This window comes from Echinops telfairi, unplaced genomic scaffold (assembly GCF_000313985.2).
Source record: "Echinops telfairi isolate 266 unplaced genomic scaffold, ASM31398v2 ScPeMD7_60;HRSCAF=208, whole genome shotgun sequence".
In the NCBI taxonomy this organism is placed as follows: Eukaryota; Metazoa; Chordata; class Mammalia; order Afrosoricida; family Tenrecidae; genus Echinops; species Echinops telfairi.
The window spans coordinates 16,398,838-16,419,265 of NW_022103958.1; the positions used below are offsets into that span (position 1 = coordinate 16,398,838).

Here is a 20,428-nt window from a genome sequence, read left to right on the forward strand (position 1 = left end):
AAAAAAAAAAAAAAAAAAAAAAGGGTATAAACTATGTATACATTTCTCTGTAGGAGGAAGGGAGAGAACCTCGCCGAGGAAAGGCAATTGCCAGTGTGACCAAAAATACCCCCAAATTACCAGCTACTGTATGTGCCCCACCCACTCTCTGCCTGGTGCCTGAAGGCTCAAAAGCTAATCAAGCCATGTTTTAGTCATTCTGGCTGCTCCTCTGTCTGGGAGACTGGGTTTCCTTCTCGGGAAACTGCCCGTGGCCAGAAGAACCAAATCCAGGCCTCCATTAACCAGGAGTGAACCTTATCCTCTGGAGTCCACTGACCCATGGCAGAAGTGGAGATGGTGATGGGTAGGTGCTGGGTCCTCGGAGATCCAGGGTCTGACCCTGCAGGGACTCGGGCGTCTTCCTGTGTCTTCATCTAGTTCTCCTGAAAGTCTCATTGGCATGGACCTGAGCTTGGTTTCGTCCAGACGATTTCCTGGCTCCATCATTCCTCCATAGCACTGGGAACACTGGGGCTGCCATGACTTAGGCAGGGCAGCTGGACCAGAGCAGCAAGCAGGTACAAACCTGTCCCTTGCCGCCATATACTGTTTTGTTTTTTTAATGTTCCCTGTGTATTGCCAAGTGGGACTTCCCTACGTGAAGCCATTTATGATATCCATTGCTCTTTTTTCTCCCCGCCTTTCAGATTTCCTGGGCTTTCAGAACACTCCTCTACAAGCCTGTATCATACAGAATCTGTCACTAGAACATGTTGTTCATCTATTCATCCATCCACCCATCCATGTATCTGTCCATCCACTCCATTCATTTCATTTATTCAACACTCAATAATTAATCTTCTTTTCTGGGTGCCAGAAACCACATTAGATGTTGGGGAGATGGAAGCAAGTAAAGCAGTCTTTCCCTTAAAGAGCTATCTTCTGGGGGGAGAAACAGTGAATCGAATGAATGATTCTTATGCAGTGCGAAAGATGCTTTGAGAGAGGCAAGCACAGGTGAAATCTCCCTGGGGGAGAGAATGTAAAACGCACATTGAGAAGTCAAGGAAGGCTCCCAAGGGAAGACAGACTTGACCTGAGTTTTGATGGGGCAATAGGCAGTAACTGAGAATGTTGGGGTGTGAGGTGGGTGTCGGGGAGAACATCTCAACCGGAAGCAACAACTTGTTTAAAGTGACGCTGCCCTAGTCACCTGGAAATGGAGCCAAGTTCCCGAGGCTCACCCCCAGAACAGATGCCACACAAACCTCTCCCACTCTGTTCGAGTAAGCAACGCTTCCAAACGTATTTTCATGATGTTCCATGGACCACATCTGGGTGGTGATTAATTTAGAATTCAGATGCCCCTGGAGGCTGGGCTGGCCCGTGTGTTCCTGGGCCTTGGTGTCATTTTTATTTTTAGAAAAGATTTCCAATTTGGGATGCTCCAACACCCCAGCCCAGTCTCCCGCAGGGTCCTGGAGGCTCACCGTCACCTGGTGTCTTATTTCTGTTTGGGTGGCGAGCCTTTTCGGAAATGAGCAGATCTGTTAGGTCACGGCTGATGTTAAATCTCTTTCCTGAGGAGAATGGGATGATACCCCCAGATTGAGAGAGAGAGGGTGTTTTTGCATATGTTTTTATATGTGTTGCAGAGGAATCTATGGATATAGTAGAGCTTGTGAAGGGCAAGGTTCTGAGAACTTAGCCATCCCCCAAGACCGGGTGAGAATGTGCCGGGGATCTGAGGACCGTAGTCTCCAGGGACCTCTAGGTCAGCTGGCATAAGAGAGCCCATAAAGACAGTGTTCTGCATCCAACTTTGGTGAGTCATGACCGGGGTCTTGAAGCTTACACACAGCCATCCAAGGTGCAGCTGTGGGTCTCTTCCTGGCTGGAGCAAGAAAGAGGGAAAAGAATCCAAGACACACGGAAAGAATTAGTCCAAGGGACGAATGTGACCACAGGACCCTCCGCGTTCATGCCCCCGAGGGCAGAACTAGACTGTGTCCTCTCAAGGTCAAGGGAGCCCGGGTTAAGTGGTTGCCTACGAACTGAAAGGTTGCTGGTTTGAACCCAGCAGACACTTCATAGAAAGAAAGTTAAGGAAATCGGCTTCCACACAGATGGAAGCTTGGAAATCGCTGGGACCGAGCGATTCTGCCCTATCAGGTTGCTGTGGGTTGGAGTAGACTTGGGGACAAGGGGCTTGGCTGTTGTTTTCTATGACATGTCAGATACTTTGTCAATGATTTCATAAGTATTCGCTCAGGAAAGCTCCAAGACCCAGTGTGATAATAATCTCTCATATCTAAGCGATTAAATTGCCTGTCCCAGTCACAGCCATAAAAGGCAGATTTTTAACTCAGACTCCAAAGGCCATGTAACTAAGTCATTGCCTTCTATCTCGTTGCCTTCTGGAGGCCACTAATCAGACCTGGAATTTTAACTTCTGTTTCTGGGTTAATTTCTTCAAACTGTTGACACCCACGATGCCCATGTGTGTGTGGACTCCCAAGGGATCTTATCCCTTTCACTTCCTAGCCATGCCATTAGGCTGGCTTGGGCCTCTTGCCTAGGAAGTGGTAGGGAGAGAAGACTCCTTTCTCTCAAGGTTTCATCTCGACTCTCCCTGTGCCCATCCCCTCTCAGACTCCATAGCAGTGGTCCACAAGTGCTGCAGGTGGTGTCTCGGTTTATTATTTATAGGTGAATTTTGAAATTCGTCTCAATGCCAGGTCACCTGTGTAACTATGTTCTCTAGGTGGTGTTGATGGCCCACCTTAGAGATCTAGCCTGAAGATTGGTCAAGGATGATTGAATGTGGTTAGGAATAGGCCTGTGTCTGAATTGTTTCCTGAATTAGGACCCTCAGCCTCCTTTGCTAGCATTAGGAAAGCATGCTTTGGCAGAGATGGGAAACGTTAAAAAGGGAGATCAGGATGTAAAGAAGTGACTCTTGTTGTTAGTGGTGTCTGGCATCTAAGTTGTCCATCTACCTTCCTTGCCAGGCTTGGAAACAACTCTTGGCTTGTCCCTTCATGGTCAATGGAACGATTCCTCTCAGGGGAAATTCTCACTTTCCGTTCTGGATAATGCCAGCGTGTCCTCGCTTTCAGGTCTGGCACTTAGAGCTACCGACTTTAAAGAACTCCTATTCCAACTGGCTTATTTTACAGATGAAGAGTCTGGCACCTAGAAATTAAAATGTGCCTAAATGGATACCCAGACACTACTGGTATCCTAGACTGAGAGTGTTTCCACAATTCATAGCCCTTTATCTATGTTGATCATGGGCAGATAACTTTATATTCCTTTTAGCCTCCTAGAGTTCCTAACAAAATGAGTTCAAGGCAGAACTGGGTTCAGAACCCAGCCCTTGTGACTTCTAGTCTCACCCATTTAATTGTATCAGCTAGACCCCATTCTGTCTTTAGCCAGAGCTTCAGCCGTTCAGAAGGAAGCTATAGAAAAAGTCAGGGGCGGTTCACTGGTTGGACTTTTTCAAAAAGTGTTTTTATAACCTAGCAAATACAGGGAACAAAAATCATCAGCCATTGAAAGACGTAAATCCTCCTGGTTTCATGCAAAGGGTCATTGAGGGCACAATGGCAGTCTCTCCTTGGTCAATGAACTTCTTGGTTAAACCAGGTCTTAGAGAATTTGGCAAGAATTTTGGCCCGTTGAAAATGCCAAGCAATCTTTAGGGAGCTAGGGAAATCCCAGATGCTGGAAAATCACAGCTGCAATCACTGCCTCATGGTGCTCAGAGCTGACACCACTGGTATTTCTGGTATTCTTTTCCAAACTCTCTAGTCATCACAGGGAAAAGCCCATTCATCAAGCATATTTTTCCCCCTTCAGAATATGATACAATATCCCCCACTAAGGCAATTTCTGGGTGTTTTCTCTCCTGTGTCTACTCAGGCCTTGAAGGCTGGAGTGGGAGGGGCCGGGGGCGGGGGCCAGTGTTGGCCTGTGGGCAGCTGAGAGGTGGGTGGAGGAATGGGTGATGCCCATTGCAGGCTTCCCCTCCTCCAGGCCAAACACACTGGTTGCCTTTTGGATCTGTGGGGAAATGCTCTGTTGCCACCTCATTGAATCAGTGAAGGAGAGAAAAATAATTCGTCGCCAGATAAAGGCGACACTGAAGTGTGCAGGCAGGAAATTGAAACCCGATACCACATTTAATGTGTCTATTATTAGAGGCTCTTGGCAGAGTGCAGGAAATGAATGCTAATGAAAAGCAGGTTCTGAGAATAGTTTAAAACTTAGCACCAGCCCCTTTACACGTTCCCTGCCCAGGCACAGAGGATGGTTCACATGACAAGCTGAGCTTGTGGAGGGAGAAGCAGGAGTCACGTGGATTTGCATGTGAAAGGACTGGGCAGCGATTGCAAAATTAACAGCTGTTTAAATAATTCAATGGAGAGGTGAAGGCAGAAGGAAATTATCGGCTCATCGTTAAAGTTTTTAATGATCCAAACAGCTGTCCCATCATTTGGAGGTCATTTAAAAGATCAGCCCGGATCTGCTCATGGAACTCTCCAGAAGGAAGGAATTGCATTTCTACATCCTCCATCCAAGGGCAGTGCAAGTAGAGCACTCACCCACAGTGTTGTCAGCTGGCATTGAGTGGGCCCCCAACTCCTGGTCATCCCCACACAGGGGAAAGGAATGCTGCCTGGTCTCGCTGGCATCAGCCCCCTGATGAGTGGTGGATCACACCACGGGCATCGGCTGATATTCAGAGTTAATCTCCAGACTTTTCTTCTTAGTCCATTTTGGCTGCAAAGCTCCAATGAAACCCGTTCAGGGTCCCAGCCACCTGGAAGCCTCCATTGTCAGATGGTGGTGGCTGATGGAGGGACCTTCTCAGCCTCCTACATGGAAGGTGAGACTTCGCCCCCGGCACCAGCAATGCCTCCATTGGAGAATATTAGATCACAGGTTTGGTGAACTTAGGCCATAGCTGGGCCTTCAGATTTCTATTTAGTGGGCCTGTCTGCAGGTAAGAAGGGAGCGTTAATAGTAGAACACACCTGTAGTAACTTACTGTGCGTCTTTAGGGAATTTACCCAGGCCAGGTGGTCCTGTTCTTTGGCTCATTACCACGAAGGCAAACACACAGGCTGCCAGGCATCAGGCTTTACAACGGTGTCCAACTTCCCTCTCCCTGGTAATTGTTTCTTTAGCTGGGAGCTACTGTCGTCATCAAAACCCAATCATCTTCACTACTGTATTAGAACCCAGTCTGGTTCATTGCTTAGACATTCATGTAGACCAATGTCTATATTAAAAGCCAGCACGTGGACACCAGGACAACATCTGGTGGGAGCTCTGGGCTCTAGGTTGGATATCAATTTTTCCAAATTGCCTTTCTTCAATGTATTTGCTAAGCGATAGACGATTTGTTTAATTAAATGATGAGATGCCTCATTTTCTCCAGCTTTCTGTTCACATGTCCTTTTATCATCGAAGCTTTCCCTGACCACCTGATGTAAAATGATACAACCTCCCTACACACCCCTCTTCGTCCTTTTCACCCTCTTCCTAGCTCTTATCTCTACTTGAAGACCCTGGAGAAGGATATTATATTTGGGAACATAGAGGGTCAGCAAAACGAGGAAGACCCTCAGGGGGTGGATTGGCACAATGGTGCCACAGTGCACTCAAATATAACAATTGTGAGGTTAGCACACTAGGGGAAAGTGTTTCCTTCTGTTGTACACAAGGTTGCTATGAGTTAGAACCAATGCCATGGCCCCTAAGAACAACCGCCTCTCCGGGTGTATCTATCCGTTCATTTGCTATCCCAGTAAACTGTACGCTCCACAAAAGCAGAGCTTAGACGTCGGTTTCCTTTGCCGACAGGAAGACCCATTTATACCACCGAAGGTTGCCCTGGCCCTCACCGGACTTACACTTCATCAAGCATGATGTTTTCTTGCAGTTACACATCCTCGGGGCCCTGGTGATTCAGTGGTTAAGGGCTTGGAGGCTCAGCAAAAGGACCGAGGTGGAAGCCCACCAGCTCTTCTCTGGGAGAGAGAGGTGAAAGTCAGAGCCCATAGAAATGTGCAGCCTTGGAAGCTCTGTGGGGCAGTTCTCTAGGGCTGCTGGGGTCAGAACTGACTCACTGGCAATGGATTTGGAGCTTGGAGGGAGGGCATATCCAAAGCAGTCAGACAATAATCGGTTGTGGTCCATGAAGTCTTCATTGGCTAATATTTGGAAGTAGATGGCCAGGCCTTTCTTCCTAGCCTGTCTTAGTCGGAAAGCTGCACTGAAAGCTGTGCCCCATGGGTGACCCTGCTGGTAGGTGAAGCATTGGTGACTTAGATTCCAGCTTTGTAGCAGCACATAGACCAACACGGTGTGACCAACTGACAGATGAGCGGTTGAAGACTAGGTGTTAAAGATCACCTAGTCTTAGCCTTCCCAGGTTTATGGACTGATGGAGTATAGAGATACTTAAATTAAATTCATCCGTTAAGGTTAAACTCTGGCTTTAGCCCTCCTGAAAGCCCTTGGACAGCATTTCCCTTTCTCGAACCTGGGTTTGCATCCGGACCAAAGTTCTGTTACGGCTCATATGTAGAGTGGACAATGGAAGTGCAAAGTGCTTTCCGTCTTGCTCCCCAGGAAAGATCCCCTAAGGTCATGGTTATACCTTGCATTACTAAATCTCGTCTGACACATAGAAGGCGCTCAGGGAAAACGAATTATCCTTGTTATTGTTGTTGATACTCCACTTAGTCGGGAACCAGTATGAATTGTTTTGTTGCTAGCTGCTGCTGAGTTGGTCCCCAGTTCATGGTGGCTTCATGAACAAGAGGGGAAAGAAATGACCGTACCTGGTCCTCTGTCATCCCCATCATCAGTTGCAGCTCCCACCATTGCGATGCACAGGACTTCTTTTCGAGCTTGTCTTAGTCTGAAGGCCCCACTGAAACCTGTTCATCATCGAAGCAACGTAAAATCCTCCAGTGGCAGGTGAATGGTGACTGAACATGAAGTGCCTAGGCTGGGAATTGGACCTCGGTCCTCTGCATTGAAGGAGAGAACTCTACCACCAAACTACCAGCTCTTTATGTGTGAACGCAGTATACAAATGATAGCCCTTGTTCTGAAGGTCTAGAGGGCTCAAAGTAGCTCTAAGAGTTTGGGCATGCTATCTGAACCACATGTTTTTGACACCACCTCATATGCACTTCATTGATTTCTGCTGCTAGAGAACCCTGCCTAAGATGTTTGGTATTGAAAGGAACAAAATTCTAAATACAAGTTTGCTGAATTGGTTCTCAAATCTGGTGAGTCTTAAACGTAGTGATGACCCACCTCCAGTAGTAAAGAGGGCAGTGCTGATCTGGCTGATAGGAGCATTGGAAATACTCCAAATAACAGCACAACCGGATCAAATATTGGTGATACAAGACTTTGAATCTTACATGTTTGTACTTTCCTACAGTTTTGGCAGAATGTGATGTATAAGGAAGCTGATTAGTTGGTCCTACTTTGCTGGACCAAGAAGAGGATGAGCTCAAAGCTTTAGCGTCACAGCTCAGTCATCATACACAACGGAGAGTTACCGCTTGTGCTTTGAAAGAAAACCTTATTTCTTATAGTAATAGAGTTGTTATTGCCAAAAAACAAATCTTATTGTAATTAAGAGTGGCTAAATTACGAGAGTAGTGATTTTCCATCCTTGAATGGTTTCTGAATTTAAAGCAAGGGTACTAATTGGGGAAAAAATAGGATCCTGAAATTTAGGATGAGGACATATGGGCAGATAATCAGGAAGCCCTTCCTTAAACTACTGTTACATAGTAAAGCTGGTTTTGACGACTAGTGAGAGAACTTTCTGTAACTAACTTTCCCCGAGAAAGGAACACTGGCGGAGTCACGTGTGTCTTCCACATGTCTGAGGAATGAAGTGATGGCTTGATCGAGCTTTTGTATTTTTAATCATTTTATTGGGGGCTCATACAACTCTTATCACGACCCATACATACATCAGTTGTATAAAGCATGCTTTTACATTCGTTATCCTCATCATTCTCAAAACATTTGCTCTCCACATAAGCCCCTGGTATCAGCTCCTTATATTATCCCCCACCCTCCCCACTCCCCCTCCCTCATGAACCCTTGATAATTTATAAATTATTATTTTGTCATATCTTACACTGTCCGGCATCTCCCTATCCCCCACCCTCCCCACTCCCCCTCCCTCATGAACCCTTGATAATTTATAAATTATTATTTTGTCATATCTTACACTGTCCGGCATCTCCCTTCACCTACTTTTCTGTTGATCCATCTTTTTGAAAATATTGTCTATCTGTAGAATCACAAGAATTGTCAGTGAGAATGACCCACATCACCAAATACTGCTCCCCCCCACCCCAGCTAACGGTTAGCCATGTGGCATGGTACCTAATGTGTTTTTCCCTTGTAAACTGGAAACAGATAAAAGAGATATTTGATTGACCAAACTAGTGTGAGTTCCTTTATTAGCTTGTTCATTACCCAACAGGCTTGTGAGAAAAAGCACAAACGTGTTCATGGTGGCAGGAATAGAGTGTTATGCATGGGCTCAACAACACGAGCTCTACTTGCCAATAATGAATTGGTTACAGCTGCTGTTGAGTGCCTGATCTAGGATCAGAAACCAACACTTTTTAAAAAAAACATCTTATTGGGAGCTCTTACAGATATTAGTGCAAACCATAGTAGTTCCATTAGATCAGGCATCGTTGTACAATTGTTGCCATCATCATTCACAATCCATTTTCTTTTTTCTTGAACTCCTTGATATCAAGTCCCTTTATCCCATCCCTCTCCCATTCTACCACTCCCCTAAGCCCTTAATAAATTATAAATCATTATTATTATTGAGGGTGGGGTGGTACCATAACTTACACCATTCAATGAATCCATTCAAGATAGGTATGTGTTTCATGATTGCTCTATTGCATCCCTTCCATGTGGCCCTCTGTGAGGGACTGTCCAATTATCATAAAAGCGGGTTGTGAGTCTCCACTTAGTCTATGTTCCTTCACGTCAATTTGATTATTTGTGTTTGAACTTCTGATACTTCTTCTCAACACTTTGTTTCTGTTATTGCACCATCCCTGGAGTAATCAGGCTGATTACTCTCGCAGGCTGATTACATTGGACACTTCTATAATAGAAAGGTCCACGTTTTTGTTTGTTTGTCTTTCAACCTGTATAGAGACTTACACTAAATACAGACTTGCCTTCCCTTCATGCAGGGCTTCTTCCAAAACTTACAGAATGACTATGCAGCAGGGCATCAGCTCGGGAGTAATGAAGTGCAGCCATGGGCCCACGCGCATGGAATTCACTGACCTGACCGTGTTTCCGTCGTCATGAAGCAGTTGTCTTGACGGCCTGGTGGGATCGTCTTCTAAAGACAACGCTAGCACCAGCTAGGTGGCAGCACATTGCAGGGCTGGGACAATGCTCTAAATCAGCACCCAACCTATGGCACTGTTTCCCCATAGTCAGGACTTACAGTTCTAGCCATCAAGGGGAGGTGGGCGGGCGTAGAAATGGGGGTGGAAACATCCACTATTGCCCTGAATGGCCCACTCACAGATTTTTGCTTTCTGTACCTGATGCTACATGGATCTTACTTCAAAAGGGAGGGATGTTTCCATGCTAGAGACATGAACAGTGTCACCTGGCCACTCTGGCTTCCTCATGACTCTTGAGCCACAGGCAAAGAAGGGAATTACTGTAGTTACCTATGTTACTGATCCTGATTACCATGGGGAAATTTATTGGTAGTACGTAATAGCGATAAAGAAGAGTGTTTCAGGAAGAGATCCCTTTGGATATCTCTTAGTATTATCATGTTCTGTGATTAAAGTCAATTTAAAACAGCAACTCAATTTCTTATTAACTACTCATGGCCAAGGCCAGAGGTTCTCAACCTGTGGGTCGCGATCCCTTTGGGGGTTCAAACGACCTTTTCACAGGGGTCACCTGATTCATAACAGTAGCAAAATTACAGTTATGAAGTAGCAATGAAAATAATTTTATGGTTGGGGAGTCACTACAACATGAGGAACTGTATTAAAGGGTCGCGGCATTAGGAAGGTTGAGAATCACTGGCCTAGACCATTGGGAATGAAGGTTTGGGTCATTCAAACCTTCTGGCACAGAACCATGATCAGCTGAAGTGTTTGCTGTTTTAGTGTGTGTGTGTGTGTGTTTTCCTCTCTCAGTAAGAGAGGAAATATTTCTAAAACATAAGTTGTAAACAAAGCTAGTGCATTTGGGTTGTATGTATATTAGTTGTATTGTATCAGGTGCAAATAGAACTTTATAGTGCCCTTAATTTGAGGTTGTGGATGGCTCAGGGAGCTCTGGGGTGCAGTAAAGTGCTCAGCTTCTAACCAACAGGTCAGAGGTTTGAACCTAACAGCCCCTCGGGGGAAGAAAAGTGTAGCGGTCTGCTTCTGCAAAGATGGTTTTGTTCTGTCCTGTAGGGTCACGGTGGGTTGGAATCCACTCAGTGGCAGTAGTTTTGATTTGATTCGGTTTCAGGAACTCTGTACATGTGACAAAGGTGGATGGTGAATAGATGTGTCAAGATGGCTTTGGCCAGCAGTTCTCAACCTGTGGGTCACGACCACTTTGGGGTCTGCCCGATCCATAACAGTAGCAAAATTACAGCGATGAAGTAGCAACGAAAATAATTCTATGGTTGGGTGAGGGGGTCACCACACCATGAGGAACTGTATTAAAGGGTCGCTGCATGAGGAAGGTTGAGAACCACTCGCAGGCCATCTCAGTATTATGTGATTATTCTCTATTTTGAGATGTGATGGAAAGGGAGCTTTCTTGGGGAAGCTTGTGACCTTCATCCAGTATATATAGGTGTTCTGGCAAAGCTCTCTCTCTCAATCCTGCACCCATCTAGACATCAACAGGACCTCTGGTTCTTGGGATTTGAGCCAGCAGCCTGCCGGTTGGCTTACAGCTTTTGGGATTTGCTGGTTCCTGCAGCTCGTGAAGCAGTAGCCTGCCGCCTGGCATGCTGGTTTTGCATTTGTTCGCCCCTGAAACTGAGGAAATCACAAGTCTCCAGTCTGATGCCTGACTCATGGGTTTGGGACTCGCCAGCTTCCACACCTGCATGAATATCTATATCTATATCTGTACCTGTACCTGTGTCTGTGTCTATGTTTATGTCTATATCTATATCTATGTATATGTACATACACCTCACAGGTCTTGTTCCTCTACAGCCCAATCCAAGATAAACCTGTATAAATTAGGTGCAGTTCCTCTCTAACATCAGTTAGTCAAATGTTTGCTCTAGTATACAGACTATGGTATAACTTTCTATGTACAAAAACATTAAAGAAACACTTCCAGGGACAATAAAACATACTTTACATAATCCAAAGGACCCAAACCACTGCCATCAAGTCAATGCTGACTCATTGTGGCTCAATATGCTAAGCCTTTACAGGAGCAGGTAGCCTCAGACAGTAATAATAAGATTTTGATGTGCATCACAAAGTTGCACTGATTTTTAAAATTTTGAACCATTGTATATGCCTTGGATTTTGAACATTTATGAAGTTGGCATGTTTGTATATAAATTGGGCACTCAGAACTGAGGGACTGCCTGCGTGGAATGACACGTGTGAATTACGGTGCTGGTGAGGGATGCAGGACAACAAACAGATCTGTCTAGGAAAAAAGGACAGTCAGAATACACCTTAGAGATGGCGATGGTGAGACTTTCCCTCACATACTGGATATGCTACCAGGAGAGCTCAATCTCCCTGGAAAGGGACATCCTGCTTGGTGAAGGAGAAGGCCAATAAAACGGAGGAAGGCCCTCAGCAAACTTGGTTGAGGCAGTGGCCGTCATGAGGGGCTCAGATAGCGTAGCCATTGAGAAGATGGTGCCGGGTGGGCAATGCTTTGTTCTCTTGTATCGAAGGTGGTTAGGGCTCAGAACCAACTCGGTGGCACTTCACAATAACAGCGTCAACATGTCCCCCTTCAGCCTCTCTTTGTGTCCTGGGGAGGCCAGAGGCTGTTATCCTGGTCAAGGATTCTTTACAAAAAGGTCTTGGGGGCCTCTTTGGGTCCTTAGCTACAAGTAAGGCCTAGATTTACTTTTAAAATAACATTTGATATATGAATTTCAGAAACTCTTGTTAGCCTGGAGCATTTGCTCAATTCCAAGAGGGCAAGCCACCAGAATTCTGTCAATAAGTACTTTTGAATCCATGATATTTTGATGCTAAGACTTCGATGTGGCTGTTTTGACTCAGTGCTGCAGGGTCCTTTTCATGATGCCCCCAAACCACACAACATGCTTGCGCGATGAAGAAACATGTACGAGAAGTATCCAATCACATCGCTGAGTCGGGTGTGTACATTTAAGTAATTTTTTGTGTGTTTTCACTTTGACGTGGCTGTTTCAGTGCCTGACTCTTTGACATCATCACAATGGCCTTACCAGGATGTTTGCTTTATATACTTGTTAGTCTCACCTGCATGGCAGAATAGGTGTGATTCTAATTTATAATTTAAATAGCAAAAGGATTCAAACAAAGCAGAAGGTGAAGAGATTACAGTCTGTGTGCATCTGGGTACTTTAGAGAAATAAATCCAGAGAAACTCATGTATAAGAGAGAGTTTTATATAAAGGTTAGGTGCGATCAGGAAAATATCCCAACCCAGTGCTGCCCAAGCCCACACGTCCAACATTAACCCATCTGTCCAACACCAATCCACAAAGTCCTCCTCCATCTCACAAAACAGACGCAACGATGCTGACTGCAGGAGGAAAGCTGAGTCAGTGAATGTGTAAGCATCTCAGCGCTAGCTGGGGTCTCCACACAGCTGCTCCAGCACCCAGGGCTGCATCGGGGTAGGTCCACGTGGGGATGTCTTGCAGGAAGTGAGCCTTGCCAGCTGAAGCAGGAACTGGCTAAGGCCACTGCACCCTGGTCCGACCATCACAAAGCAAGAGATCCAAGAACTAAGAAGGCGAGGCTTACGGAGCCATTTATCCCTCCACCCTTCAATTAACCCCACATGTGTTTTTTGGCCAGGTTGGCACAATAAACTAACTACCTTAAAGGGTTTTCTAGAATTTTGCCACTGGATGGCCAAGGGAACACATTCACCGTGTCAGAAGGCGTACATCTCCATTCATGGGGTAGAGCTTCATTACAACCTTGAGAAATTTGTGTTACATTTTAGTGAAAGTATACAACCAAGCATTCATCCCCTGGTCACGCTCTGTGTCAGCAATTCCATAACACTGGTCACCTGGCTCATGTGGTGTTGCCATTCTTGCTGTTTCTATCGGTATAATGTCGCCAAGCAACGTGTCATGTTCTTTCTTGACGGTGTCCGCCATGGCCATTGATGGTCCATAGAAGGCGTCACGTTTGACCTCAGTCTGCTTTCTGCTTAGGGCGATGCTTGTGGGTCCACTCGGGAGGATAGTTGTGTTCTTTACGTCGCGGTGTCATCCCTATGGAAGGTTGTCATCTTGCAGTTTCCATCATTGAGTTCCTCAGGCCCTCTCCACGTTCAGTAAGGAAGGTTGTGTCATATTGCAAGTTGTTATTGTCCCCCCCACTCTGATGCCCCGGTCTTCATATAGTCCAGTTCCTCAAAGCACTGATCAGCAGGCAGCTTGAATAAGGATGGTGAAAGGATAGAGCCCTGGAATACACTTTTTCTGGTGGGAAACTATGCAGCATTCCCTTATTCTGATCAATGACTGCTTCTTGGTCTGGGGACAGGTTCTGCATGGGCACAATGAAATGTTTTCCAGTTCCTACTCTTCGATGTGTTATCCATGATTTGTTATGATCTACACAGTGAATACCTTTGTGTAGCCCAGGGTATGGCTGACACACCTGCCGACCATGGAAGGCACTGTTATTTATTCAGAGATTGTGTCCGTCTACTTCCCAGGTGTCAGACGTTTTCTTCTTCCTCGTTTCTTTTATGAAATGATGGAGATTGGAAAAGGCAACCAACAAGACATCTCAAAGTAAAAAGAAAAAACACATTTCCGAAATTAGTCCCTGGGGATGCAGGTGGTTTTGTCCTTGGATTCTTGCACTGCATGAGGAACAACCAAGGTGAATGCCCAGCCGAGGCCCCTGCAACGTAACCACCCCTGGCTGTCGGTGGTGCTTGCTGTGTGGCTGTGCTGCTGACTGAGTTTTAACAGAGCTTCCCGACTGAGACAGACTAGAAAGAAAATCCTGATCTAATGCTGAAAATTAGCCAATAAAAAAAGTATGTGTCACCAAAGTCGGGTTTGTAATGGACTCTGGGAATGCCAGGACCAGGCAGCATGTCCTTGTGTTGTAGGTGGGCTCCCTGTACGTTGCGGACCAACACAACATCAACTGGCAATAGGAATAAATCCCAAGCCTGTATTTCTATCTTCCTGACCCATGAAACATCAAAGGTAGAAACTGTGGCTTTGAACCCACTCAATCCCCACCCCCAGGGCTCTCTTGGGCCACTTCCTAGCACACTTTGGGTTCATCTTGGGATTCATCGGGAGAAGGGCTGCATTTGTCATTGAAAACAGATCAAAACGCTCTCACTCTCTAAAGTTATGATCCTTGGATTCTAAGTGGTTTCTGATTCTCAGCAGCTTCGTAAACGCTTGATTAAGGTACCGCCTTTTAAAAACCCACAGTAAAGTGGTTTGTTTTGTTTTTAACTAGATACATCACTTCTTTCAGAAAAGGAGTCAATCTGGGGCCATCACTCCTTGTGCCTTTTACACATCCGGGAAATCTTCTGACCTTGGATCATTCAAAACTCATCTTTATGTGTCATCTCTCCCACCCCCAGCCCCCAGCAAACAGCAGTTTAGAGTGGTAGGGAAAGGGAGGTTTCCGAGCCAGCTCTCCCTGAGTGTGGGTCTCCGTTGCTGTGGAGCATTCTGGCCGTGGGCCAGTGGCTGCTTCCCTTTCAGCGTTCCTGCGGTGGGTAACTCTTGGGAAAGCCCTACCCCAGGCGTGGTTTTCCTTGAGGTACCGTGAGGACCTGATGCTCATGGCTGTGAAAGCACCAGGCCCCAAATGCCCAGTGTGCCCCAGGCCCCACGTAACTGTTTAGTTTCCCTCGACGCCTTCCAGACTCCCCGCTGGGCTCCAGGAAGTCCGGCTTCTCCTACCAGAGCCCTTGGGTTGGGAAGGCGCTCTCTCTAATTACGGCTTTGCTTCTGTTTTAGTGCCAACAATATGCCCAAGCAGGTGGAAGTGCGAATGCACGACAGCCACCTGATCTCTGAGGAGCCCAAGCACCGGAACCTGTGTCTGCGCTTGTGCGACAAGCTGGGGAAGAACCTGCTGCTCACGCTGACGGTGTTTGGTACGTGCCCGCTGTCTGGTCCCCTCTGTTCTCGGGGCCTCTCTTGGCTGTGGGAAGCAAGGCATTTCACTGCAAAGGGAGCCATGTGCATAAGCCCTCATTTGTGCCTCAGTGGCATCCTCTTTCTCCTCACGTGCCCCGGCCTTTTATATTCCTTCTTTGAGTGCTGTTGGTTCTCAGATTGTGATAAACTTGTAGCATGCAAACGCCCGAGCCGGACATTCTGCGGTGGGCCAGCGGGAAGGAGGCCCTAGACTCTGTATCTTCACGAAGGTTCTAGGTGATTCCAGGGCAGATGATGAGCCCACCCCATGGAGGTAAATATCTGTATTCAGGAGAAAGGCAACCATGGCGGGAAATTCTGTTTTTAGAAGGCACCCAGTTCACCTGCTGTGAACTTCCATCCATCTAGCACATCAGTTAAGGAGGTCAGTGTGGAATTGGCTTGTCTTGGTCACTTGGCCTGCCCCTGCCCCGTCTTGCATGTTTTCAGTCCTTCCGTTAGACGTCCGCCAGGCTGGGGATGTTCTTTCTCATGGCCTGTTGGTAACAGCTGGGGCTTAAGTCTTAAACCAGTGTTTCATGAACAGGGAGCAAATGACATTTGCTTGTCATGACAACCACTCTCTCTCCCGTCTCAATCCCTCTCTTGTTACGTGGCGCTCACTTAGGCCCTACAGAAATAATGAGCAATTCATTCCCCTACCCTACCCCACCCCTGCACATCCCCTCAGTCTGTGCCCTCTCCTATCGGCCCATCATCTTGCGTGCTTGTGGACCAGGAACTTGCCCGGCTCATTTCACTTAATTAAAAGAAAACCACAGACTCGGGTAGGGTTTTCCAAGGGTTAGCCCACTACGTAAATGGATTTCATTCATCATCGATCTGGAGAATTTGGAGTTCGTTTTTGAGCTGTAAAAGGAAAACACAACAAAGCACACAAATCCCTCTACATCCCCGGATTAACACCATGATCTGTATCACCCAGGAATTCCCCCTCACTCACAGCCCATGGTCCTATGACCTGACTTGTGGTTTCCACGTGGGTCCCTTATGCTGGCCACCCATTTAGAGAGACTTGAAGGGTTTTTTGTGGTGTCTTTGAGTGTGCAAAACAAAAGACTCTTGCCAGCATCTCTGCCCAAGTGGTGTATTTTGAGAGATTCTCATTGATCTCTTCTAGGACCAGCAAAGCTTAAGGGTGTATGAAAGGGCAGGGGCCTTAAGGACAAAGTTTACTGAGAAAGAGCCATGGGGGAAACGATAGGAATTCAAAGAAAATAGATGAAAAAAGGAACTCACTAGCGTGATCACTCAAATGTTTGGGGGGTTTGTTTTTTAAATCTGGCATCCAGTTGACAAAGGAAGGCACCCGGAGACACCGTGCCATGTGGCCAGCCCGCGGCAGGGAGGAGGAACGAAGTCTGTGGGCATTTGTGCTGGCGGTCAATCAATCACTGATCATCCTTGCGATTCTGCAAGTGGACAGTACTTCTCATGATGCTCTGAAAAGGCTCGACTCTTTCAGAATGTTCTCTCTCTGGTCACTAAAATCAGCATATGCAATGGCATTTTTGTTGCACCTTATTCTTCAGCTGGTGTTAGAGAAAAAGACCAATGTCATTGAAAGAGTTCCCCAGAGCGATTGATTCATTTGACTATGGAAAATATAAACAGATATATTTGTCTATGTTTTCTCCCTTATAGGTGTCATCCTGGGGGCACTATGTGGCGGGCTTCTTCGTTTGGCGTCTCCGATCCACCCTGATGTGGTTATGTTAATAGCCTTCCCAGGGGATATACTCATGAGGATGCTAAAAATGCTCATTCTCCCCCTAATCATCTCCAGCTTAATCACAGGTAAGACCATCTCACGGGAAACCCAGCCATAGGGGGTCATACACTAGCTTTGGCTTTTAGATTAAGCATATAAACCTCGATTTACTTGAAAGGGAAACTTATCTTCGTTACCTGATTCGATGGGGAAGGAAGTGGACGTTGAAAATAAAAGTGAGATCTGAAAGTAGCCTTATGCGTCAAGCATCATGTTCACCTGTTCTTGAGAGAAATATTTATTTTATTTGAAAGAGTTTGTTTCCTTCCATGAGCTGACAGTGGTCGTCTCTTCCTCAGCAGCTGATATTATGTAATGGGTTTCTTAATTTGGTGTGATTTTAACACTAAGCTCTGAGGTAAGGGCGGGAAGCTGGACTTCAGCATTGAGCTAGGTGACGTCAGAAAAGTGACCGATGACCTTATGAAGGAGGTGAGGCTGCAGGCTCCAAGAGACTCCCATACCGAGTCAGATTGTTCAACAAGCTCATAGCAGGGAGACCAGTAGCCTCAGGGACCAGACAGAGCCAAGGGGTCTCCAGTTTCGGGAACTCAGGAACTGAGCAGAAGTTCATCATTCCACCCCGGATTGAGGGAGGCCATGCTTCCTTCTCCCGTGTCCCTCCTCTCTGAACAGATTGTACACCGGCCAACCTGGAAAGGAAACCCAGCTGCCGTTCACCTAGACTTAGCCTTTAGGTCAGTGGTTCTCAACCTTCCTCATGCTGCGACCCTTTAACACAATTCCTCATGTGGTGGTGACTCTCAGCCATATAATTATTTTTGTTGCTACTTCATAACTATAATTTTTCTACTGTTATGAATTGGGCGACTCCTGGGAAAGGGTTGTTCAACCCCCAAAGGGGTGGAGACCCACAGGTTGAGAACTGCTGCTTGAAGTGGTAAGAGGAGTGGGCCTTGTCAGCTCAATTCAGAAAACTTGCTATTGATGACTTCTCCTCCATCGCAGAAAGAACTGATTCTCGGTAAAGAGTTCAAGCTCACGCTATGAGAAGCAGAAATGGAAACCAGGAAATTGAAACATTCAAGTGGGGGGAAACCCAATGGAGGCTGGAGTTTTTGTGACTTGCTTGGAATTTCCTCCAAGAATCATAGAACACTCCTCCCCACCCTCCCACACGCTATAGATGAGGTGCCCACCTTTGGCTGGGTGCTTTACATACGTGCCCTCCAACCCCTCCAAGAGGTCAGGGAATGGGGTCTTTGCCATGCATTGGAGTGACCTGGGAGGCCTGTTGTGCTCAATCACCATCCTCAGACTTCCAAATTTCACCTTCACAACCAAACGCCCTGGCATCAGGTCGGTGCCCACTCATAGCCACTCTACAGGTCAGGGCAGAACTGTCCCTGTGAGTTTCTGAGACCGTCACTCTTCATGGGAGTAGAAAGCCCCATCCTCCCGAGTGGCTGGAGATTTCCAACTCCTGGGTGGCGTTTAGCAGCCCAGCGTGTAACCACTGCGCCACCAGGATTTCCACCACCCGTGACAGAATCAAACGTTTTGACATGACAGAGCCGTCAGCGTTTTATTGTCTAACGTGAGGGCATTGATAAATCGCAAAGAGCTCAGACAAACAAAAACTAGCACATACTAACACCATCTCTTCATAAACGAAAGGGTGCCCTAACCCCCCAAACGGAGAGCACGTAATCTCAGAATTTAAAATGAAATAGATCCAATTTCATTTTAGCTCACTGTCGCACATTAACAGGAGCTCTGGCGGTGTGGTGGGTTATGTGCTGGGCTTCTGACTGCAACATCAGCAGCTCAAAACCACTAGGCGCTCTGAGGGAGAAAGAGGAGGCTGTCTACTCGCCTAAAGAATTGCAGCCTTGGAAACGCACAGGGCAGTTCTCCCCTGCCCTACAGGGTGGAAATGAACGGGAAGCAGCATGACGACCGTGAAGTCCGAGTGTGGACGGCACAATAACCAAAGCTGTCACGGACCAGTTTGTGATCTAGGATCCTCCCTACCTGCCTCGGCTCCCTAAAGTTTCAAAATGTCCTTAGAAAATAGGGTTGTAAACTGTGGGATTGATTACGTCTTCAAACACTAATGAACATATGGATAATTAGTGGAATAGTACTATGATTGACCCTTCTGAATTTCCTTTCGATCCAGGCTTGTCAGGCCTAGACGCTAAAGCCAGTGGCCGCTTGGGGACGAGGGCCATGGTGTACTACATGTCCACAACCATCATCGCCGCCGTGCTGGGGGTCATCCTCGTCTTGGCCATCCACCCAGGGAACCCCAAACTCAAGAAGCAGCTGGGGCCTGGGACGAAGAACGATGAAGTGTCCAGCCTGGATGCCTTCTTGGACCTAATTAGAAATCTCTTCCCTGAAAACCTGGTCCAAGCCTGTTTTCAGCAGGTAATCCCAAGCCTGATGCTCCTACCTAGTTATCAAGACGGTAACATAGAGATTATTTGGATGGGTGAGTTGGTTCCTAATGTTTACTAATCTCTTGTATAAATCACAGAAGCAGAAACCCCCAACTCCCTTGTCGATGCATCCATTTTGGCTCATAGAGACCCTGTAGGTTCCAAGACTATAAATATTTATGGAAGCAGACTTCCACATCTTTCTCCTATGGAGTGGCTGATGGGTTTGAACTGCCAACCTTGGCATTAGCAGCTGAGTGCTTAGCCACCATGCCATTGTGGCTCTTTGTACTTTGTCTGGCCAGATGTTTATGAGGAAGTTGGAATAAGACCTTGGGATTGGAGTAGCTTCGGCTTTTTGAAAATACCTCCTCTCTTCTTAATTTCAGGTCCCTTTCTGTCTCTTTGATCTGGGGTTCCCTGTCTCCCTTTTGTCTTTTACCTCCCCATCTTTTCCCCCCTTGTTCCTGTGTCTTTCAAGACACATGTCAATCACCCATGCACACAACCCTCAACACCCAGCAGGTTGTGCATCTCAGTCGCCTCGTGTGGCATGTTTTACAAACACGCATGACCTGCAGAATCAGAAGCACCAAGATTCTGGGGCTTGGGTGTTTTTTAATTTGTGGAAGAAACGCATACAGATTGTGACGAGTTTAAATCAGATGTTGTAATGGCTCTAATGTTGGCGCCAATATGTGGCACCCTTGTTGTACAACGGAATGAAGCGTTACTCAGACCCATGCTGTCCTGGTGCTCATCTGCGTGTTTGTTCAGCCAGAGACAATTCTGTCTTGA

The 20,428-nt window shown here is 46.6% G+C and overlaps 1 protein-coding gene across 1 annotated transcript in view; it reads left to right on the forward strand.

Annotated features, from left to right (window-relative positions):
- SLC1A2 (solute carrier family 1 member 2) overlaps nucleotides 1–20,428 on the forward strand; it is a 170,001-nt gene that overhangs the window by 91,184 nt on the left and 58,389 nt on the right. The window contains exons 2-4 of the mRNA XM_004708293.3: nucleotides 15,251–15,390; nucleotides 17,099–17,251; nucleotides 19,369–19,619. Coding sequence (XP_004708350.2) covers nucleotides 15,251–15,390; nucleotides 17,099–17,251; nucleotides 19,369–19,619 — 544 coding nt within the window. The remainder of the gene's footprint in view (nucleotides 1–15,250; nucleotides 15,391–17,098; nucleotides 17,252–19,368; nucleotides 19,620–20,428) is intronic.